This window comes from Agelaius phoeniceus, chromosome 3 (genome assembly GCF_051311805.1).
Source record: "Agelaius phoeniceus isolate bAgePho1 chromosome 3, bAgePho1.hap1, whole genome shotgun sequence".
NCBI classification, from domain to species: domain Eukaryota; kingdom Metazoa; phylum Chordata; class Aves; order Passeriformes; family Icteridae; genus Agelaius; species Agelaius phoeniceus.
The window spans coordinates 13293303-13314577 of NC_135267.1; the positions used below are offsets into that span (position 1 = coordinate 13293303).

Below are 21275 nucleotides of genomic sequence, written 5' to 3' on the forward strand. Positions count from 1 at the left end.
ATGGAAAAAAGAAACCAGTATTTTTGAATTATTCTTTCCCATCTGTTATCTGTGTAGCTGACTGGCAAGTTCTCACGCCTTCATAAGTGGTCTGTGCAACACCATGTTAGTAGAGTTTTCAGTTGTAATTTTCTTTGCAAGGACAATGGTATGTGTTAAGAACAGATAAGGACCCATAGGCCCCCAGTTTTTAAGCAATAGAAGTATTCTACTGTTAGCCTGAAAAAAAAAAAAAGTGAGAAATTTAATTTTATGAAGATAGATGGGAGAATAATTTAGTTGTATTCCTCCAATGAGTACCTTTAATTATAGTGTACAGCCCTGTATACCCTCCTTTCTGAAGAACTACAAAGTTTTTAAAAATCCAATTTAAAAGTGCTGTTTTCCTACTGTTAAAAATTCAATTCTGGAATATTCCGCCCCTTGTATCTCTAGGATCTATAAGTTAAAGGGATGGTTATTAAATGTGGTCACAAGCCTCTTAGTGGACAAAAAGCTAATGGAATGGTAGCATGATATGAATGCCTGAACCTGCTGCCTGTGTTATGCTGTGCAGGAGAATAATTGGCTTTCAGTCATGTAAACTAGTTACAGACACTCAGATCCTTTGAACTCTAATAAGAAATGAAATGCACACTTACTTTAAATGGTGAATGACTAAGCATATAAATGTCTTGATCAAGTCATCAGCAAAAAAAAAAAAACAAAAAACAAACAAAACAAACAACCAAACCCAAAACTGAAAAGTAATCTTCTGTTTACATTTTGTTATTTCTGTCTGAAATCTTTATTTTACTCTCTGCATCTTTGCCATGTAATGTTCCCTGCTGAGAAGGACAGACTGGAAACACAGTAGGGAACTTTACCTTTTAAGTTGCTCTTTGCTTTGCAGAGGACTACATGTTGGCAGTTCCGGTGTATTTGTCCAGTGTTTTGTTTGGTATAAGAGGAACATGACAATCTAAGAAAGGCAGGAAACTATTATTTGGTAATTTTAGCTACATTTCTATTGCAAGTACTAAAAAAGTGGACAGAAGTTTTAATGCATTTCTTAAGGTACCTGTATACAAATCTGTTCAGCTTTTGTGTGCTTCAGTCAGAAAATTCTGAAACAACCTTGGATGAAGGTATAAAAGGATAATTTTGAGTTGAATTTGCCACATGCCTGTTGAATTCACAGGTCATGTTTATCTAAAGTGCTTCTCTAAAATTCTTTTTGTTATCTTTTCTAAAGAGCATATGTAACAGCTCCTGTGGCAAAATCAAGCTGTGGCACATTTTGCAAGCAGAACTAGATTTTCTTCTAATGCAAACTTATGCCCCTTTGTCAAAATCAAAGCCTTGCATGCTAATTAGCTCTGCCAAATAATTTAGCTTCCATCCACTGGGGTATTTTTTAGCACAACAAACTCTAAATGTTATGGCTATTTTAAGCATATTTTTCTTAAAAACTTAGTATATTGATAGAGTAATAGACAGTCCGAATTTCCTACTGTTGTGATCATTGTTAATTTACATAATTCATCAGCTTTTATCTGTTGTTGTCTTAATTATTGCTGCATTTATTTTTTTTCTCTGTTGCATGAAATTAATCAGACTAATATGACTCATGTTGCTTTAGCAACATTATGGGTCCAGTCCAAAGGCTATTAAAGTCAAAGGTACTCCTCATTGACTTAGTGAGCTTTGGATAAAGTTCATTGTTTTCATGCTCTTTCCATCTCTGCAGTACCAGACAACTGAAATAACTGTTCCAAATACCAGTGTCTTTTGATACTTTGCATTTCTGTTCTGAGAAAATATCCAAGCAAATATGAATGTAACCAAAGTAAATTCTCTCCCTCTGAATACAGAATGACTATTTAACTAGATTTAATATTTTGATACCCAGTACAAAGTTTCACCCTCTGTCCCTTTCCTTTGCATACAGGTGATGGCTTTAGAAGGTCATACTGTCTGTTAGGGTTGGAAGAAAAAAAGAAAAGAGTTATTTAGTCTGGTTGAAAATACTTCTGCTTTATGAGAAGGTTCTGGAGGACTTTTGTTTTGCATGTTGACGGTGTTTGTAAGTTTGCCTGTAACCCTGGTGTTGAAACTGAGTCTTAATCTGTGTTCAGTTTTAGTGTTGTTGGATCCCCACTTCTCTCTTCCTCATTCCTAACAGTTCTTATAGTTTATACATTCTTAAGTTGTCTGTCTAGGTTGCAGTGCTCTGCTTGCAAGTCTAATGGTTGATGTGTTTCATGTGTGTTTCTGCCTTGGGAACTGTGGCAGTGGCTGTAAGAAGTATTTCTAAACATCAGCATTGTAACACAACACATTTTTTAATTTCATGGGTTCACAGTGAGCAAACCAAAGCAAGAAGTTCTCTTATATTTCCTATTGTCTAACTTTTGTCTTTTCCTATTGTCTACCTTTTGTCTTTTCCTTGAGAGTTTTAATAAGTTGATTTCAACCTACTTGTGTCTTTCTGTGAAACTGGGAAAAGCAATTGAGAAGTTTGTGCTGTCTGCTCTCCTCCTCTTTCTTAATGTTCTTACCAGAGTCATCTTTTAGGCAGATGTTCATGCCTCGTTCTTTCCTCAGGATCAGGGATTTCTGGTGGGTTACAGATTCTTTGGATTTCTGAAATCAGGGAAGAATAAATTTTGCTCCAAAATAACTAGTTCAGATACTGCAAACACTTCAGTGGCCTTACAGCAGATCTCTAGAGTGTTTTCCTTTTGTTTAGGCCTATTGCAGGCACCCAGATATTTCACACCATTATTGGACTTTTCTTTGGTGAAAAACAGATGCTTCTTGTATTTATGTGGCCCTCTGTTTTAAAATATTGTACTGCCAGCTGTTGAGGTACATATAGTATACACTTGAACTTCTAAAAATGCCACAAAATCATTAACAGCATCATCTGAAGAAAAAGAAATTGTGATCATATCTTGCTTGAGCCAACATAACAGTGTGGGCAGTTTAGGTGTTTACAGAAATGTGTACCTTGTGTGACAGAAACAAAAAACGACAGGATAGAAGTCCCTGCAAATCTAAATCTTAATTTGTTTTGTTCTGCTTTAGCTTGTGGCCGTGGGTTCTACAAATCCTCCTCACAAGATCTGCAGTGCTCCCGCTGCCCTACTCACAGCTTCTCTGACAAGGAAGGATCTTCCAGATGCGACTGTGAAGATAGCTATTATAGAGCACCTTCTGATCCACCATATGTCGCATGCACAAGTGAGTGACTCATGAATTTAATAGTAAAGGACGTTGCTTAACCAACCAGGTGCAGCCACTTGCAGTGAGTAGTTTTGTCTGGCTTTTCCTGGGTTTGAAAAGTACATTTGCAATGGTAAAAGAAACTGAAAGGCAGAAAAAGGGTTGACAGTGAATACAGAATCAGCATAAATATAATTTTCAAGTTTGCTTGGTACAGCTTTGGAAAACATTGCATGTTGCATAAGTGCATAACTCACCATAATAGATATAATACAGGCCCGGTTCTCCCTAAATTGTTGCAGACAATATGCGTTATGTGATATAATACCAAAATTAGTAATGTGAAAAATGAAAAGTAGCCTCTGTGGAGCTGCACTTTGATTGAACTGTAATTGGATCTGACTTAAACTTCTAACTGCAAATAGATTGGCTGACACAGATTGGTGGTTCAAATAGTGGAAGCCTCTTAAATTCAAAATATCACTAAATATCTCTGTAAATCATATCAGAGCTGATAACAAAAGACTAGATGCAGCTTGTGCAGCATGTTTAGAAGAGATGAACAAACCCCATATGTGGAAAACCTGTAAAAGAGAACTTTTAAGGTATATTAACTATTCCTTTTAATTATGCAGAAGAGAAACAGCTAAAAATCAGTTGCAGTAAATATACTGACAGTTGTTGTTCTGATGTCTTAATGGAAAATAAATAAAGCTCTTACCAAATGAGTTCAAGAACGCTTTTATGCAGCCTGTACTAAAAATAACGAAATGTTTATGTGAAGAAAAATGCTTCAAGTGTTTTCTATCTCAGTAATTAAAATGCTACCTGTGTGTCCCACTGTGGTTTTGTGTAATTACCCTGGCCTTCTTTGTGTATTATGTAGGACCTCCATCTGCACCACAGAACCTAATTTTCAATATCAACCAGACTACCGTGAGTTTGGAGTGGAGTCCTCCCGCTGACAACGGGGGAAGAAGTGATGTGACCTACCGCATTTTGTGCAAGAGGTGCAGCTGGGAGCAGGGCGAGTGCGTTCCCTGTGGGAGTAACATTGGATATATGCCCCAGCAAACTGGATTAGTAGATAACTATGTCACTGTCATGGACCTGCTCGCTCACGCTAACTACACGTTTGAAGTTGAAGCTGTGAATGGGGTTTCTGACTTGAGCCGTTCCCAGAGGCTTTTTGCAGCTGTCAGTATTACCACCGGCCAAGCAGGTAAGTTTTCATCACTTATGAATCTCAGCACTGTGAGACTGAGAGAAATTTGGAACATGCAAACTATAGATGCAGTAAATCAGGAGCATGTTTAGTGTGCTTTGGCTCATTAATCTTTTCGTCTTGCCAGCTATTTAATTTGAGCTTATGCTATTTCAGGATAACCTGTCCTGTTTCTTGGCCTCAGGATTGCTTTCAGAAAGCATTCACAGAAAACTTAAAGAAGACATGCAGCTTTGTGATTAAATAGAGTTTCTAAACCTAGGAAGATTTTCTTTTATTTTGTTCTCACTTCATTATGGTTAATTCCCTAGTAATTGAAGATAAAAAAAATGTATGTGAGAGATCTATGCAGACTTCCTTTTTGAATTTTTAAAACATGTATGGGACTCCTGGGTCACTGGAAGATGATTTGGATTTCTGATGGTGTTTTCAGTGTTAATGTTTGCCCTCAGGACAATATTTCTGATTTATCTTATATTTCCAGATATTTGATTATGAGATGCAATGAGAATGTGATGATTATTCTTTGTTTCTTCTATTTATCATAATCTGACAGGTGAAATGTCAGGGGAAATAAAATCAAACCAGCATATCACCCCAGGGGAAAAAAGGGCTTTAGTTGTCTGCAGCTGAACAAGAAAAAAAAAAAAAAAAAAAAGAATTTTCAGATTTAGGTTTCTGAACTGGCCAGTTGCTTTTTGATAAAATTACAGACAATAGTATGCTGTGTTCCTAAAGAGGGGATAGTAAAGCTAACTTTTTGTAATTTTAACAATCTTAAACAAAATATTGTTTGCAAGATCTGGCTTTCAGAGAAATATTAAATAGTATTTTTACTATTACTTTTAATAGTAAAAGAAAATATTAAGTGAATAACTAATGTGATTCTTCCTGTAAGAACAGCTGACTAATATTTTAAAGGATATTTAAGGATATTTCATACTTATGTCTTGGAGGAAATTTCAATGACTGTGAATCATGGATTTGTTTTTTTTAGTGCAGTAGAAATGATCCCCTAAAGTAATGTGTTCAATGGAGAACAAACTCACCAAACAGGGTAAACAAACAATAAAAACTCTAATTATTTTGTACTTTAAAGATAATAATCTCAAAAAAAAAATAAGGGACAAGAGATTTAGTTCAAAACCTTCCTTCCTTCCCCCCAAATTTAGGATAGTTGATATGTTTGTTGAAGTTTGGCTGGAGTGTTTAATCTCCCTGTAGTGCTTTTATGGATTCCAAGAGCACATTTTACATTATTTTGGAGCCATCTCTGTGGCTCAAAGGATTGGTCTCTGTGTTCATTCAGTTCTTGAAGTTTATGATGAGATTTTCAGCACAGAAAACTTACTCTGAGACTATTTTTGTACCACAGATGATATTATTTTGGCACCATGATTTTTCATCTTCAAAATAATTCTCCAAACATGCACAGGTGGACAGTGTTCTGCTCTCTGTAGATGACTGTACAGAACTATCACATGAAGAAGGGGATTTGGACTTTTTCCTATTTAGCTGAATCAAATTGGCTTTATTTTATGTGCTTTGATGGTTCAGTGGCACACAGGGTAAAGGAAGAACAGTGCAATTTAGTGGCTAGTACCACATCTCAAGAAGATGAAGAAGCCTTTATCAAAAGTTTGTTGTATTTTCTCCAAGACAGCTCATTATTGTTCATCATTTTGTGTGGTCATAGTCAAGGATTTAGAAGGCTTTTATTAGGCCAGAAGCTATAATATGGTTATCCTGTTCTGTCTTAAACGTAACACAAGCCATGTGATTTTATGAAATGATCCTCAAATCAAGCCCAGAGGTGTTAGTGAAACTAGAGCTTGCATATATATTTGAGGCAGCATCTAGACTTTACTAAAGATGTAATCAAAAATCTTCAACATCCTGGACAAGCTTTGTAAGACCATGAAGCAGGAGATCTGACTCTGTTCCTTCCCTACTCTCTAGTTTCCTGTGGGATTACACACAGACCAGCATTTCCCAGGATTTGACACTGTTTAGAGAAAGGGTATGACTGAAGCTTTGCCTGTTTAGCAGTTCTGAATATAAAGATTTAGATGCTTCCAATTTGGCATCTAAAATGAATATACGTGGGGGACAGATTTTGGAAAAAAAAAATGGCTTTAAGCTTTTCTTGTTGCAGTTTTCTCTGTAAAATGAAGGTAACCTTCATTTTTCCTTACTAAGCTTTTCAAGATTTTCTGATTAGAAGTGCCACATAAATGCAGCTTTTTTTTTTTTTCACAGAATCACAAAATTTGTGTTAAAGAAAATACAGACGTTCAGAACAAATGCATTTAGCAAAAGACCTTTTCTACATTATTTTTGCAACAGCATGTTTTGGATCCTAATACTGATTTCTTTGGTTTCTCAAGGAGGAAAATATTTTAGGTGGAACAGATTGATGACTATAATTGAACAGAAAGAGACTGGTTGCTCAAAGGAAACTGTTATGCTTCTGTGTTTCTCTTTTATTTTACTATAGAGAGAAAGAAAATGTTGGATTTATTTATAGCCAAGTAAACTAGGATTCATGCAGCTCTCATTTGTTCCTGTGTGACTGTTCTGTACTTCTGGAAAAACTGACTTTTTTCTGTGCCCATATTGCTTTTTATGTGTGTAAATGTGTCTAACTAAACCTTCTTCACATGTTATTATGCTAACACAATAGGTGGCTATATATAATTACTGGGTTCACCAGTTGCACAGAGGATTGCAATGAGATTTTCCCTTTGTAGTTTTGGTTTAATTGAATTGCTCCTTTGTGTCCATAGTCCCAAAATTCAAATCATTGTGTAATGATAACAGGAAATTATTGATAAAAGAATGGGGTTATAGAATACATTCAGCGTTTCTTCGCCCACATATAACAAGCTTCTGATGAGACAAAGAGAGCATGCCACATAAAAGAGCCAGGTGGTGATAAAAACCTATTTATATTTGTGGAAATAATACAATAAAATGACTGCAAGTGGGTAGGTATCATTTCACATCACTTAAATATATATTTATATATATACACGTATGACACATTGCTGTTCATTCCTTGTTTTAAAAAGACTTTGTGACTAGGCTATCAATTGTCATGTGGTTTATTTTTGTGCTTCAGCCAAGAACCATGAGGCTTTTGGTTTTGCTTTGTTTTCTTTTCTTTTTGACAAGATTAAGTACACAAAGTCCCCAAGGAGTAAACCATCTTTGTTTCATATCTTGCCTATCCTGCATCATATAAAGAATACAGGATGTCATCGCAGTACTGCAAGCTGATCTATGAGAACGCCTGCATCCTTGTAGAATTCAGATTTGAATGTGGCTAAGCTCTAGTTACAATTAACAAACAAAGAGCTGCACCTGGCAAGCAGCTGACAAGCCCTACCTTTGCAAGAATGGGTTTTAACAAAGATAAAATTGACCACTTCCCTGATAAAATATTCCCCTTTCAGTTGTACTGGTAGTTCCTTTGGATCCATCAAATTCCTTACCAAATTTTACATTTTTTCCATACAACACCCAGAAGGTGAATGGAAATTGGGTAAGTTTCACTGCAGATGAATATTCATTGTATTTTGGCATTCATGCATTTTCACTTTACAAAATATGCTTCAATGACAATTTTATAGCTTTTCTGTTGACATTTTTGCAAAGGTAGTGTGTTTTTAAAACTGTCTTTCTGCATCCTTTCCCCTCGGATGTTTCTGAATTAACAATGGCCTCATGTCTGGAAAAGTTATATACACCCAACCTACCCTGGCCTTGATAAAACTTAGGTTATTTTGAATGAATACCAAAATTTATCAGGGTTTGAGAAAATTCAAGTATGTGTCCTGAGCCAGTTTAAATTGTCTTTATAGTAATTGAAAAGAAAAAATCACATCCAAGGGGACCCTCATCATGCCTCAATACCGTAACTAAGTAAGACAAACAGAAGTTAAAATGTAATGCCAATAACTGTCCCGAAATGTACTCATGGCTCTTGGGCAGGGCGCACTTGCTAATGCTTGCTGCTTCTTCACAGCAGGAGAAAGGTGCCCCACAGCACTCTTAGGTCATGCTGTGCCTTCAGATGCACTCAATGCTGACAACCTCAAGTGGTTAAAAAACCCTGATCCAGTTCCATAATCAAGGCTTACTCTTGAAAAACATTGGTTTTTAGTAACAATTTCCTTTGTATATGTTGATTTGCTGCTATTCCATTTTTACATCTTAGAGTTCAATTTTAAGACCTTTTCCTACAAAAGAAGCAGATTCCAAATTTCACACTTAAAGTTTAAAAAAAAGGAAGCTGAATTTGTCAAATTGGCATTAACCCAGCAACTTGAACTGAAAAAAATATTGCATGCTATAAAATCATGACTATTATCAGCAGCACCGTTGATTTACATGACAAGAAGAAATAGCTGAATGCATAAATGCAAATATATGGGATGGGTTCTGCCTTTCTTAGGTAATTCTGAAGTCTCTCTAAGTAAGAGAGACACTTCACATTCTGTCATGTTACATTCTCCTTTCATTCTTGCTGCTTATAATTTTTCTTTTCTTTGTTTCGTTACTCTTTTTCCCAGCTCTCAATTAACCCTACTCATTTTTTAAAGTCTCTTCTTTCATAGCCTCTGCACTACTGACCATCTATTTGTTTCCTGTTCCTGTCAGTCTCACTTAAGCCTGGCTTTTCTTCAGCAATGAACTGTCCCCAGCAGAGGCAGCAATCAAGAAGATTGGTGCCTGCAGCTTTCCCAGTCACTCTGACCCCAGTGTTCTAGTCCTATTTTCACTTCCCGCCTTTCACCAGGCCATTTTGGTTCCTTCCCACAGTGCCATCAAGTTGTTTTAATCTACCTTCATCTACATCTTCCATCCAATGTTCACTTCTGGTGCTTCATGACAGCTTATTACAAATAGTTTCAGAGTTCAACTTAGCATTTCTTCAATGTTTTCCCATTTCAGTGGACTTAATTTAGCTATAGGTTCCCTTGGCTATTTCCTGCTAATGATTTTACTTTTCGAGCTATGCTTCATCTCCTAACGTCCAGCTGTTTTCGCACATTAATATGTCTACATCATCAGTTTATATTTTTTAAAAGCAATTCCTCATGTAAAAAGAATTCAGATTATAAAAAGTAATGTTTTTTTTTACCAAAAGTGTTTCACTTGTTGAGCTGTGGGAATTATTTTACAAAAAGTCACTTTTTGAATGTAATATTCACTAAGTGCTTCCATTGAACTGAGGTTTTTAGAAACATATATGTGATTATGACTGCATTTGGGTTACCTTTTTGCTTATTTTTTAATGGGAGCTGTATGGATGTCTGTGCTTATTCTTAATAATATTTAAGATATATTTTAATATTTTAAAATTTTTTCCTAGACCAGTAGGCAGAAAGCATAGCAGTGTAAATGTTCTGCATTTCATGGTCATCAACTATAAAGGGAAAAAAAGAGTAGAAATTAGTTGCATATGATAGTTATTATTCTTTTACTTTTTTAGATGTCTTTTCAGTACATTAAAAGAATGGATGAGGCTATTTCTGTGGAGCTAAGGCTGCCTATTGATCTGCAATCACATTACCCTGAACTAATATCACAGATTTTTTTTACAGGAGGCGATAACTGAGTTCATACCTGAATTAAACTGATGGATAAAAACTTGATAAGAATCCAGTCTCTGTATAGCAAATACCATCAGATCAAGGAAAGCAGTTTGTTCATTCACTGATTATATCAGGTCATATTTAATATTGTGACATCCACAAGGTTATAGAGATACTACAGAATTGCAAGTTTGGAGCATTATTACTAGATTATTAAAAGTTAGATTTTTCTTCAGGAGTTTCACAAAGAAGGAAACATCTGTCTAGTATATAATATGGTATGGCACATATATTTGGGAGTTTTGAAAATACTTTATATACATACACAGAACATGTATATTCACAAAAAATTTGCAATGACAAGCAGTGCATTTTATAAGAAAATGAATTTATATTAATTTTTTTTCTACTATTTAGTTCTAATTTGTTCCAATATTTTTTACTGAAAGATAAGAGAGATAAAAAAGCAAGCAGATGCTAGCTGTGTTGCTTAGGGTCTGATCCTGCACCACTGAAGTCAATGGAAGCTTTGTCATTGACTTCAATAGGAGCAGGATTTGAACCTTATGCTCTATCAGAACACACAGGAACAAAAGCAATGGGCTCTCTGTCATCCTGAAAGGAAACTTTAACTTCATATCACATTTTGAGTCTGACTGTGTCAGGTTTTTCCACATCAGTTTGTGACTGAATGTAATTGGAATTTTTTGTATAGCATACTAAAAATATGTTGTTGTTGTTTTGGGGTTTTTTTGGGTTTTTTTGTTTTTTTTTTGTTGTTTTTTTTAAAAATGGATATCAGAAGTCTTGCCTGTCCAGCTCTATCATAAAAGCTTTTTTGGAAGAGATATAATAATTTTTGCTAAGAAACTAATTTTTTTCTATAAGGTTTACATGAATTTTACAGTAGTTAGAAGTGAAAAGAATGGGAAGCTACACTGTAGTATAACTACACAAAGATAAAGTAAAGCTTCAGCTTCACAGAACAGAGCTCCAAATTAGAAATGGTCTGATTAAGCTATGTATGTTGAATGTTTGGTGGCAACCTGCTCAGAGAAGCATGACAGCCGCAGGGCTATTGACTTTCCTGTGCACTGAGCTATTGAAAAAGCAGGTTATGTCACCATGGTCTAATGTACACTACTCAAGAATAATTTCACCAGCTGCACAATAAAAAACTATGTACTTGAGGAAGAAAATGAGCAACATAAAGTACAATTTCTCTGTGGAAAGGAGGGATTACTTTACTGATGTCGCACAAAGGACTAGAAGCCCCTTTTTTATTTTAAAAACATGGACCAGCTATCTCCTCAATATTTATGAGTTCACCCAATTGTGTTCATAAAAACAGTGATGAAAAATTAACCCTGATCTGAAAAAGCAAGTATTAATATCACAGTCTATGACCAATCTTTGAAAGGTTTTTAAGATTAAAGAGCTCTACTTGTGACACCTGCTGGGTGAATTTTTAAACCCTCCAAAATCCCTTCTTCTTTCCCTTCATCCATAGTTAGTTTTTTTTTCTCATGTCAACAAGTTCTTTTTAACAGTGTAGACACTCTTTGCACTTTTTTATACTTTTTGGGAACTTTAATACATAGTTCTGTGACAACCCAGCTAGTGTCAAAGACTTCCAGGATAGCTGCACTACAAAGACAAGAAATTGCTTGATATATTTATACTTGGTGATACACATTCTAGAGCAGCTAATTAACTTATGTGTGAAGAATGTGCAACTTCACAGACCTTTGATTTTCACAACAGAACAACATCCCCAGATCTTCCTTTTACTGCTTCTTGAGAGCAGTAGTATGGTAACTGGATTAAGATATAAATAAGTGCAGGACATCATCAGTAGGAACTCTGAACTCAGTGTTGTTTATTTGTTTCAGACCTTTTGAAGAATTAAAGTGCCATTGTCATTAAAACAAACAAAACCTTTTAAGTGCTCAGACGCTTTTTCAATGAGAAATGAACATCACTGTTGAAAGGCACTATTGCAAGTGTATAAGTGCTACCAAATGTGAAATCCTAATTAAGGTTGAATGTAGTGAATTGAAAAATTCTTAGACTGTAACATCTCTATATAGTGAAGCATTTGATGACAGCATGGCATGGAGCCAACCTACTGTAATGACTCCTGTGGAAATCTTCAGAAGAGAGAAGGTAGCTTGTATAGGGAGAGCTAAAGAAGTTTCTTCATTAAGCTTAAATGATGCCATGTAGAATTGTCCAGAAATTTAAAACAGTGTATTTCCAGTTTCCTTTTTTTCATGTGTATTCTCTTTAGAAATATAGTCAGAGACTGTTCTGCTTCTCTTTTGGAGCACATAATATTTTATTCAGTTATGTATTTTATATTTGTTGCATGTGCCAATAAGCTTTCTTTTTTTAGAAGGAAAACCAGATTTGGCTAAATGGGCCCTCAGTGGAAAAATACAAGTCTTCCTCTTCTGGCTCATGGCCTTCTGGCAGTTTAGGGAGTATTAATGGCCGAAGAATAAATGGTTCACCTCTGGCAGGAAAGCTTGAAGAGAGACAAATTCTGTTAAGAGATGGGTATGATCTTTCTAATGGTAGTGGGATATTAGGAAAGGGAGACATCTCCCTTAATACACCATTGCTGACTTACCCACTATGACAACCCATGGGTGTCAGCAGATTTTTCAGATGCTGGAATAGTCTCAGTAATTAATAGCCTGGACAATTTTTGCCAACTTCGACACGTTGCTGCCCTATGTAGTTTCCTCTGCTTTGTATGTGATAGAACCAGCCCTGACTCCATAGGGCATGTTCCTAAGTGAACAGTTTTATCTACTACTCTTTAGTGAATGTATTGTTTTGTACAGTTAAGCATTTCTGTAGTCATTCCCTGTGACAGTCAAAATATCTAATTGGTTCTATTTCTAGAGAGAACTCTCAGGGCAATTTACTGAGGAAGCCATGGTTGAAGGCTGGAAATTGACAACAATAAAAGTGTTATCCAAAGTTCAATAGTTAATGTTAAGATAGGAGATGCTGATTATCTTTTTCTTTGCTTCGTTAGTGATGAATGGAAGCAAATTTGATGCAGACAGCAATCTGGTGGAATGATGCAGAGCTATCTATGAAAACATCTGTACTAATCCACCAATGCAGTAAATTATAGCTACAAGCAAACGACATTGATCCAAGAGGATCATTAACAGCTTTAACCAACTGATCCAAGTAATAGGGTAAATGAGAGAACATTATCAAGATCTGATTTTTACAGCTGTCAGCTACAATTGCTGAAACACAATTGCCACTTCCTCTCAACTTCAACTATTTTATGACTTAAATTTAGTGTATCCTATTGTGGTCAGCCAACAAGGATCAAGTCAGTGGTAAAATACGCAGGAAAAAATTGCCCAGTGATCATGCACTCCATTTACCAGGAGGTCAGTCACAAAGGGAGAGGTAATTGCTGCAAGCCAGCAAAATTAATCGGGGATGAGCCAGAAAGGATGATGTATGTTCTGTGACAAAGTACGTGACAGAGATGTACGTATAAACCTGTAGCTGCTTGCCTTGTTGAGGACACAAGGACGAGAGAAGGAGACATGTGAAAAACAATTAGCATGGCTTCAGAGTGAGCAATTCTTAATTATCCATAACATGTCGACATCAGATAATTAGTGTCCCAATTTTTAACAATATTTGGTCATTAACTACAGTAGAATAAGAAAGATCAAGAACAGAGCCATTTGTCTGAGCTAAGTGTTACATAATGGTGTCTACATGTGAACATAATACAACTAAATCATGCTCATGGTAATGACACAGAAATCTTCTTACTGTGGGACCAATATAAATGTCCTCAATTCGAGCTTATAACAAGCTGCTTTTTATGTTTCCATAAGGTAGTTTATATTTGTTGGCAGCCTACAAAATAAATAAGACTGTAGTGATAGCTGTAGTTGTAAACTCCCTGACTGGCTGCTTTTCATTTGTACATTTAAATTTTCACAGCAAGTGTCAAAAGCTGTGTGACTCAGACCATTTTTAATATTAATGCTAATTAAGAAGAGGTCATTTCTAGCTCAGATTTCTAAACATCTAAGGCTTTGTGAGCATGCTAAGTAGACATCTCTTTGGAAAATTTTCCTTCAGCTCCTTTATCCTCTGTCAATGGTTTTTGACCATTTTCAACTACGTTTGACAGAGAAGAAGACGTGTTCAGATCTTACCTGTCATCAATGGGCCAATAAAGACCTCATTCCTTACTGAATGAGGTAAATGGTGTCAGACACAAGAGAATCCACATGTGCAAAAACGCAGGAAACCTTAAGAAAAAATATTCACAGAACTGCTTGAATTTTTGTAGTGTTATTGCAGGAAATCTTAGAAGTGCAGAATGGGATGTTTCATATCTTACTTCCATCTTGTTTCTGCTATATAAGAAAAGGAGGGTGAGAGACAGATACACACATGTGTACATGCAAACATACACACACCTACATGTAGCTCGATCTCCTTTTAATCACTCTTTCTTCTAACTTGTTAGTATATTTTTCATAATTTTTCAGATAGATCTTGCTTCCTCTTAAGTAGGTTTAAGATTAGGGATGAGGTCCTGTCACTGTGGTTCTTAGCTTTGGCTTTGCATTAGCCCTCCTAAACTCATATCTGCGTTTCAGCAGCTTGTACAAAATTAACCATTGAATCTGGTGTTCTCTCTCATATGTGTGTATGGGCCTTCTGTTTCTGTATCTGCCATCTCATGTCTGCTGATGGATGTATTTGATCTATTTGCCATCTCTCCTTTTGACCTTTTCTGTCTGTCACGTAAATGTTTCTTTTTTTTTGAGAATCCCATTTCCTAATGCATCATGGAGAGCTCATAGTTTTCCGTAATATCCAAACTCCTATCAGGCAGTAGTGGCTGAGTCAGCAAAGCAAATTCAAAGCTAGCAAACCCTGATGCTTATGTGGAGAAATGCCATTTATTTCTCTAAAGAATCTATTTAAGTTCATACAGCCTCTAATCATGGCTGTGAAATGAGGAATTGGGTGCTAATATTTCAGAGCCAATACAGTAATGATGTGTCTCTGTGGACCTCCTGTGGAATTATTCCACATATTCCCTTGCATAGCTGAGATCAAAATTTCGCCCTTAGTTCTAATTTTTTTCTATTGCAGCTTAACTGGTAATGAAGAGGGAAAAGTGTCATTGCACTTTATATTGTGTAGAGTTAATCGCATGAAATATTTTAGGGCTAAGCATTCTGCTCTTTGATGTTGGCATTAAACATTAGCATTTAAATCTTTGGTGGATATTTACATTGTTGTAGTCAGTGGAGATTGATAGGTTTCTTTAGGGAGTGATTTGGAACAGGAGCCAAGTTTAGGAATTGTGCATTGACTCGTCCTTAATTACAGAGGAAGCGTTAGATTACCTTCCCTATTTAGCCACCTAAATTAACTGGCAAAAGTTGATGACTTCAATGCCCTCTTCCTCCCACACCCCGCATACACAAATGTTAATTTCTGCCACAATGTTAGCATTAAATATTTACATGATTTTATTTATTTTCAAGAGAATACTAAGCAAGCAAGCAAGCAAATTTTAAAATAGTTTGTCTGTGGGATTTTAAAACTCTAGAAAATAATTTGCTTGTCTTATTAGTAATTCATGTTATTATGACTCTTTGAAGCTGTTTACCAAGGACTGAATTAACCAAGGTGCTTAGTGAGGATATTCATATACAGGTGTGTCCTGAAAATAGGGATATTTCACTTTATTGCAGTTTATAGCTTTAATGTTAAAAATGTTTTAAAAATGTAAAATACTTGTTCTATGATTTATTTTTATTGTAACGCTAGTTAAGAGTCCCCATTAGGATGGCAGCAGGTGCCTTTCAGCTTATTTTGCCAACAATAATGCAGTGATGGTCACCCATCAGTGTTACAACCTTCCCTATAAAAATGAATTTGATCAGCCATGCAGTGGCACAGAACAACTTCAGTCACATAACCTTCAATGAGCAGTAAGTAGAGAAAGTGAACTCCTTCACTGAACTCTTGGGAGCTGTTTCTCAATGTTTTCCCTAGCAGGTACCCCAAGCTCTCAGAGTATTGTCACATTCACAAAGCTTTGGAGAGTTAATTCTGTACGCCAAAGAGACTGCCTTTCAGACCTATTCTGAGAGGTTGGTGGTGATCTCGCAGGCAGACATGTCCCATCTCATTTAGCAGTCTGTAGATCTAAACTGATAGCTCAAACTCCTCTGGAATACCAGCTACAGGCATTGGGACTCTTAAAGAAACTAATGGGTGTTCCCTGTTTACCAAAGCTAAGCCTGCTCGAAAGAGATCAGGATTCACCCTCTGTTCCTGGCATGTCAGGGCTCATACTTGCAAAATTCACTTATTGTGTCTCTCAAAACAGTGTTCCCAGGCTGAGATTGCCAGAATTATACCCAACTAGCTAAGCATGCTAACAAAGTAACAGTATGAACAAGCATGTGTTCATACTCCATTCTCAACTCTAGTGCCATTTACTTTACTAGATTAAGTTTACCAAGTCTCCTGAGGTAAATTTATAGATCAGGAGGTCTATAAAATTTGACTTCTTGCAAAATATTGTAATGAGACAATCTCAAAGTGATAAACCTATTCATAAAATCAGCACAGCTCCTTTTCTGGAGGAAGTACCACAGCTGCCAACTGCAGTGAAGTTGGTAAACTGGTACTATGCCTGTCTTGGTCACACGGTCATATAAATTTCTGTGAATGTAGAACACTCCTGGGAACAATCATAGCTTGTTTCATAAATTCTCTTTTGAAAAAGGGTTATGCTTTCTATTGGACCCACAGAAAGTACTTCAGTTTGTAGTTCCTATTTTTAAATTTGCATTATGTTTCAATACTGACTTAAATCTTCCTTTCCTCTACTCACAATGAAGCCTAGGGAAGGTAAAAATATTCAGGGAATGTGTAAAATAGTTTTGAAGCTATTGATAAAACACACAGAACTGTTGTGTGAAAATGTGGGAAAACCTCAAGTATATTTTTGATAGAAGAAATTTAGTAAAGAGTTTCTAAAAAATGTTCTCTTACCTATTTATGCTTTGATTCAGAGTCAGTGGTAAGATTCTCTTTAACTCTTATAGGTATCTAAGCCATTTAAAATGAATACTAAGGACAAATAGGGTGGCACAAAATTGCTTTCTATTGAACTACCTCTGAACAGCCAGTATTATTCAGTATCACAACCTAGCACGCATTAAAAAAAAAACAAACAAACAAAAAAACCCCAAAAACCAACATAAAGAGAAAGTGGTCATTATTGAACTGTTTTCATACATTGGTCCTTTTTGATATATTTTAATAATCTCAGATGTTACATATAATATAAGGTTGTTTAAAAATTTTCTGTAAAAATGTGGGATTTGGGAAATGCTTACCCCTGTAAACACTCCATTTTCTTCAAATATGGAATAAATACTCAGGAATTTGCATAAACTAGCTGTAAAAAATAACTCGATCCTGTGGTTTTGGGGATTTTTTCTGTGTTCAGAAGTGCATGTAGTGTAATGTTTTGAACTCAGATTGGTGCATCTCAGGGGGAGCTTTGGTGTAAAAGGAGTGGATTTTGACCGATGTAGCTGTAGAAAGTAAAAGTCAGTGATCTCCATTAGACTGTATATCCCGCTGGGTAGTATCAGTTGCCCTTTTGTTATTGTAAGCTCTTTCTCTTACTTTTACTGTTTAAATAAATATATTGAAGCCAAAGAGTTAATGACAAATTCAGGAAGTCTTGACTTAGCGGTGATGAAGTGAGATGCGTTCTGTGCCATTCAATGTACACAATTTATAGCCCCGTTTGATTACCGCGGCATGTCCTCCGCCTGTAAGGATTGCACCCGGGGGACCAGTCAACTTATTAATTCATCACTTGCTGCCTTTCATGCTGCAATAGCCCTTTACAGCGTGCAAGCAGAGAGATCCAGGAATCTGAAGGCTGCCGGCCGGCTGGTTCCACTCTAGCTGCCCCTTTGTGTGCAGGCACAATGCTGGTAACTTTTCCCTGGGCTCCTCTTTCTCGGGGGCCACCTCACCCTCCTTTTGTCTTACAATAGGAGCATGGTTGCAGGGACTTCCAGGGAGGAGCGGCCTTCCACAAAGTTAACCTGTAGCTTTTTTAAGTGCCTTTTGATTTATCTGTCACCTGATCCATCAGCAATGAATAATTTTCATGGAAGGTGCACTTTAATTACCTTCCCATTTGACTAGCATTATCATGCCCTATCTAGGTAATTAATCTCACAAAGTATCCAATTTCAGTCTTTATTGCTGGCAGGCAGGCCTTCTGAATTATATGTGCTTGAATGGGCATTGGGTCTGTTGTTAAACCAAATAGGCCATGAAACAAATTTTGGGTCCTTTCTTTTTTTTTGTCTTTTTTTTTTTTTCCTCTTAGCTTAATGGGTTTGTACAGATGTTGTGGTCTAGTTGCTTTTGTTGACATAGTTGAGATTTGCATAATGTAAAGCAGGAAAGGGCAATGGTAGAAAATGGTGGCTGATAAAAAAAATAATTAAAAACACAGATCATAAAAGTCAATCAGTCTCTAAGAAATAGTTACCAGGTTGTGAAACTAGGTACCAAAAATAATAATTTTTTTTCTCTTGAATAATGTATAACTCTCACAGTATGAGCTCTGTATGCCAAAGAGTTACTTTGTAGAACTGGTGCGTTTGCAGGATAAATTAGAAGTCCCCCTCCCAATATCAGAGTAAGGATTTCAAATTGTGTTCAGATTTGTGTTTCATTGCTATGTGGGTAAAAGATAAACCTTTAAAAATGTACTATTAAAGGAGAAGATTAAATAGCATGGCCATAAATTTATAGGTGAGGCTGTTCTTTTTTCTTATGTCTGTCTCATTAAAAAACTGGTGAACGGCTAAGGTATTTAGGAAACAGAAAAAAATGCCTCACTGGTTAAAAATAAATAATTGCATGGTGCAAATCTTTCATTTCTTTGCCTACAGTTTAGACACACTGAGTGTTTTGGAAATTCCTGTCTAATTTTTCTGAAAGTGTTTTTTTCCTTCTCTGTTTCCTCTCAGTTTCTTTCCCATTCCCTAATGAAAAAAAAAAAGTTGTTTTTTTTTTCAAATGTTTTGACAGAAAAAACTTCAGAGGCAGCTGAGACTTCCTTGAGAATTTTCACAAGTCCATTTCCTGGAAATAAATTTTTTCAGTTGATCACTGAAGCTGATAAAGTAATGTGTTAGTTAAGTTTCATGTTTTAAGTACAGAACAGAACTGGATGGATGGATTAGGAAAAAAAAATAAAAAAGAATTAATAAAATATGAGGATTTGTGAGGGAAATTATGAAATTTTAAAATCATAGGATTTTTTTTGTTTTTATAATTTTTAAGTTAGCCAAAGCAATCTGTATGATGCTTATAACTAAAAGCCCTTGAAAGAAGCAGACAGCTTTACAAAGGCACAATTGAACTTGTAACACAGTTTTTCTTCGTAACAGGACATTTTAAATATCATAATTTTTTTTGTGGCAGATTATTTTCTTATTTAATGGAGGTTCTTTTTTTTAAAATCAAAATTTCTTCAGACATGAAAATTTAGTATAATTGTGGTTTATGCTTACAATTATTTTAAGGGAAAAAATCTGAAAATATTGAAGTGGTTCTAAAGTGAAGACAAGGGTGTTTAACCATGTAACTCTCACTTCTACCACTTTGAACTTCAGAAAATTGGAACAATAAACAGCATGGAGATTGATATTGGAATGCAGAATCTTTCACCTTTAGGTCACCAATTCAAATTCTGGAAACCAGTGACCAAAAATTGTTACCATATGAAAGTTGTTTGTGATCTGTGTGGAATTTAAATTATGATCTCAGTTCGTTTTCTTCTTCATAAACTTCATCATAAGCAGAGGTTTTGGCAGTCACTCAAAAGAGACGGTAAGATTAAAGGAGCATGACCCAGTAAACTTTTCACTCCTGGTCATGATCCCTTCAGGTGAACATAGTGGCTTGAGAATTTTAGGTTGCTGATGTGAATTGTACTTGCTCTTTGGATAAAGACAAAACTTAAGTAGTTTTTTTCTTTGAATAGCATATTTTAATTAATTTGTGTATCAGTATCTGCCTCAGTATTAGAGGCAGATAGTGACCCAGTGTTTTAGACTACCAGTCTCATGGGTGCTCCTGGAGTTTGAATTACATTCAAACCGAAACCATTTGTTGAATATAAATAGAAAACAATTTACTGCCTTTTTGTTTTAAGCAGCATTACCAAATGATAAACAGAGCTCTTCAGTGCACTGGGAAAGAACATATTTTGGTAGTTACCCAATGGCTCCTGCCATATATTCAGACATATATTGCGAGTATAAGTAGTTTTTTCAGTCACAGGAATATAAAAAGCCTTGGAAAAAACCTTTAAAAGACTTGAATAAAGTATGGTCATTTGCAGAGCATGAAGGATCTTTTCCAGCTGCCAAGCTGCTGAGCTTTAACTTTGCTGCTGACTTCCAAGAGATCTGTAATATTTGGTCTGAAAGTACACGTGTTCCCAAGTTTCACAGCTGGTGTTGAGACAAGATACAGGGTTTTTAATTAAGCGCTCTCAAAGTATGTTGTTTTAATAGCTTTCTTCAGAATGGTGGTAGAGCAAAAGCCGTGCACCAAATAGCCTTTTTGAAAGGTCATTTAAGGTACTGTACAACAGCTCTTGTCTGTTAAGAAGAGAATGGTCTACTGGTTCAGGCAGTGGACTGCGGCTCTTGAGATCCGTGATAAATTACATAGTCATTCCCATAGGCATCTTGTGTTACTTTGGATAAATGACTTAATCTCTCCATGACACTGTTCTTCACGAGAAGAATAAGGATAATAGAACTTCTTTGCATCAAAGAAGCATTGTGAGGAAAAATCCATTAATGACTGTGAGGCGTTCAGATACTGTTTTGCTAGTGGCTTTACAAATACGAAGATAGGTTAAAGTTGTCTATCTTCCATGATTTGGGTTTTTTGGGGGTTTTATCCTTTTCTTGTTAAAATGAAAAATAGAATTAAACCCTTGTTTTCATGTTAATCTAGAAGTACTGGTGTTTTTTGTTCAGTAATGGCCAAATTCTTTTTGGCTGGAATTCTTCTAAACCTCCCTAAACAGACTTTTTCATGCCTCTATATCTAAATCCTTGTACATTTTAAAGAGAAATTTTAAACAGGACTAGTCCAATGTG

The 21275-nt window shown here is 35.9% G+C and overlaps 1 protein-coding gene across 5 annotated transcripts in view; it reads left to right on the top strand.

The window, feature by feature from the left end:
- EPHA7 (EPH receptor A7) overlaps positions 1–21275 on the top strand; it is a 165989-nt gene that overhangs the window by 51788 nt on the left and 92926 nt on the right. For all 5 annotated transcript variants that reach the window (XM_054629295.2, XM_054629296.2, XM_054629297.2 and 2 more), the window contains exons 4-5: positions 3070–3225; positions 4094–4429. In XM_054629295.2, coding sequence (XP_054485270.2) covers positions 3070–3225; positions 4094–4429 — 492 coding nt within the window. The remainder of the gene's footprint in view (positions 1–3069; positions 3226–4093; positions 4430–21275) is intronic.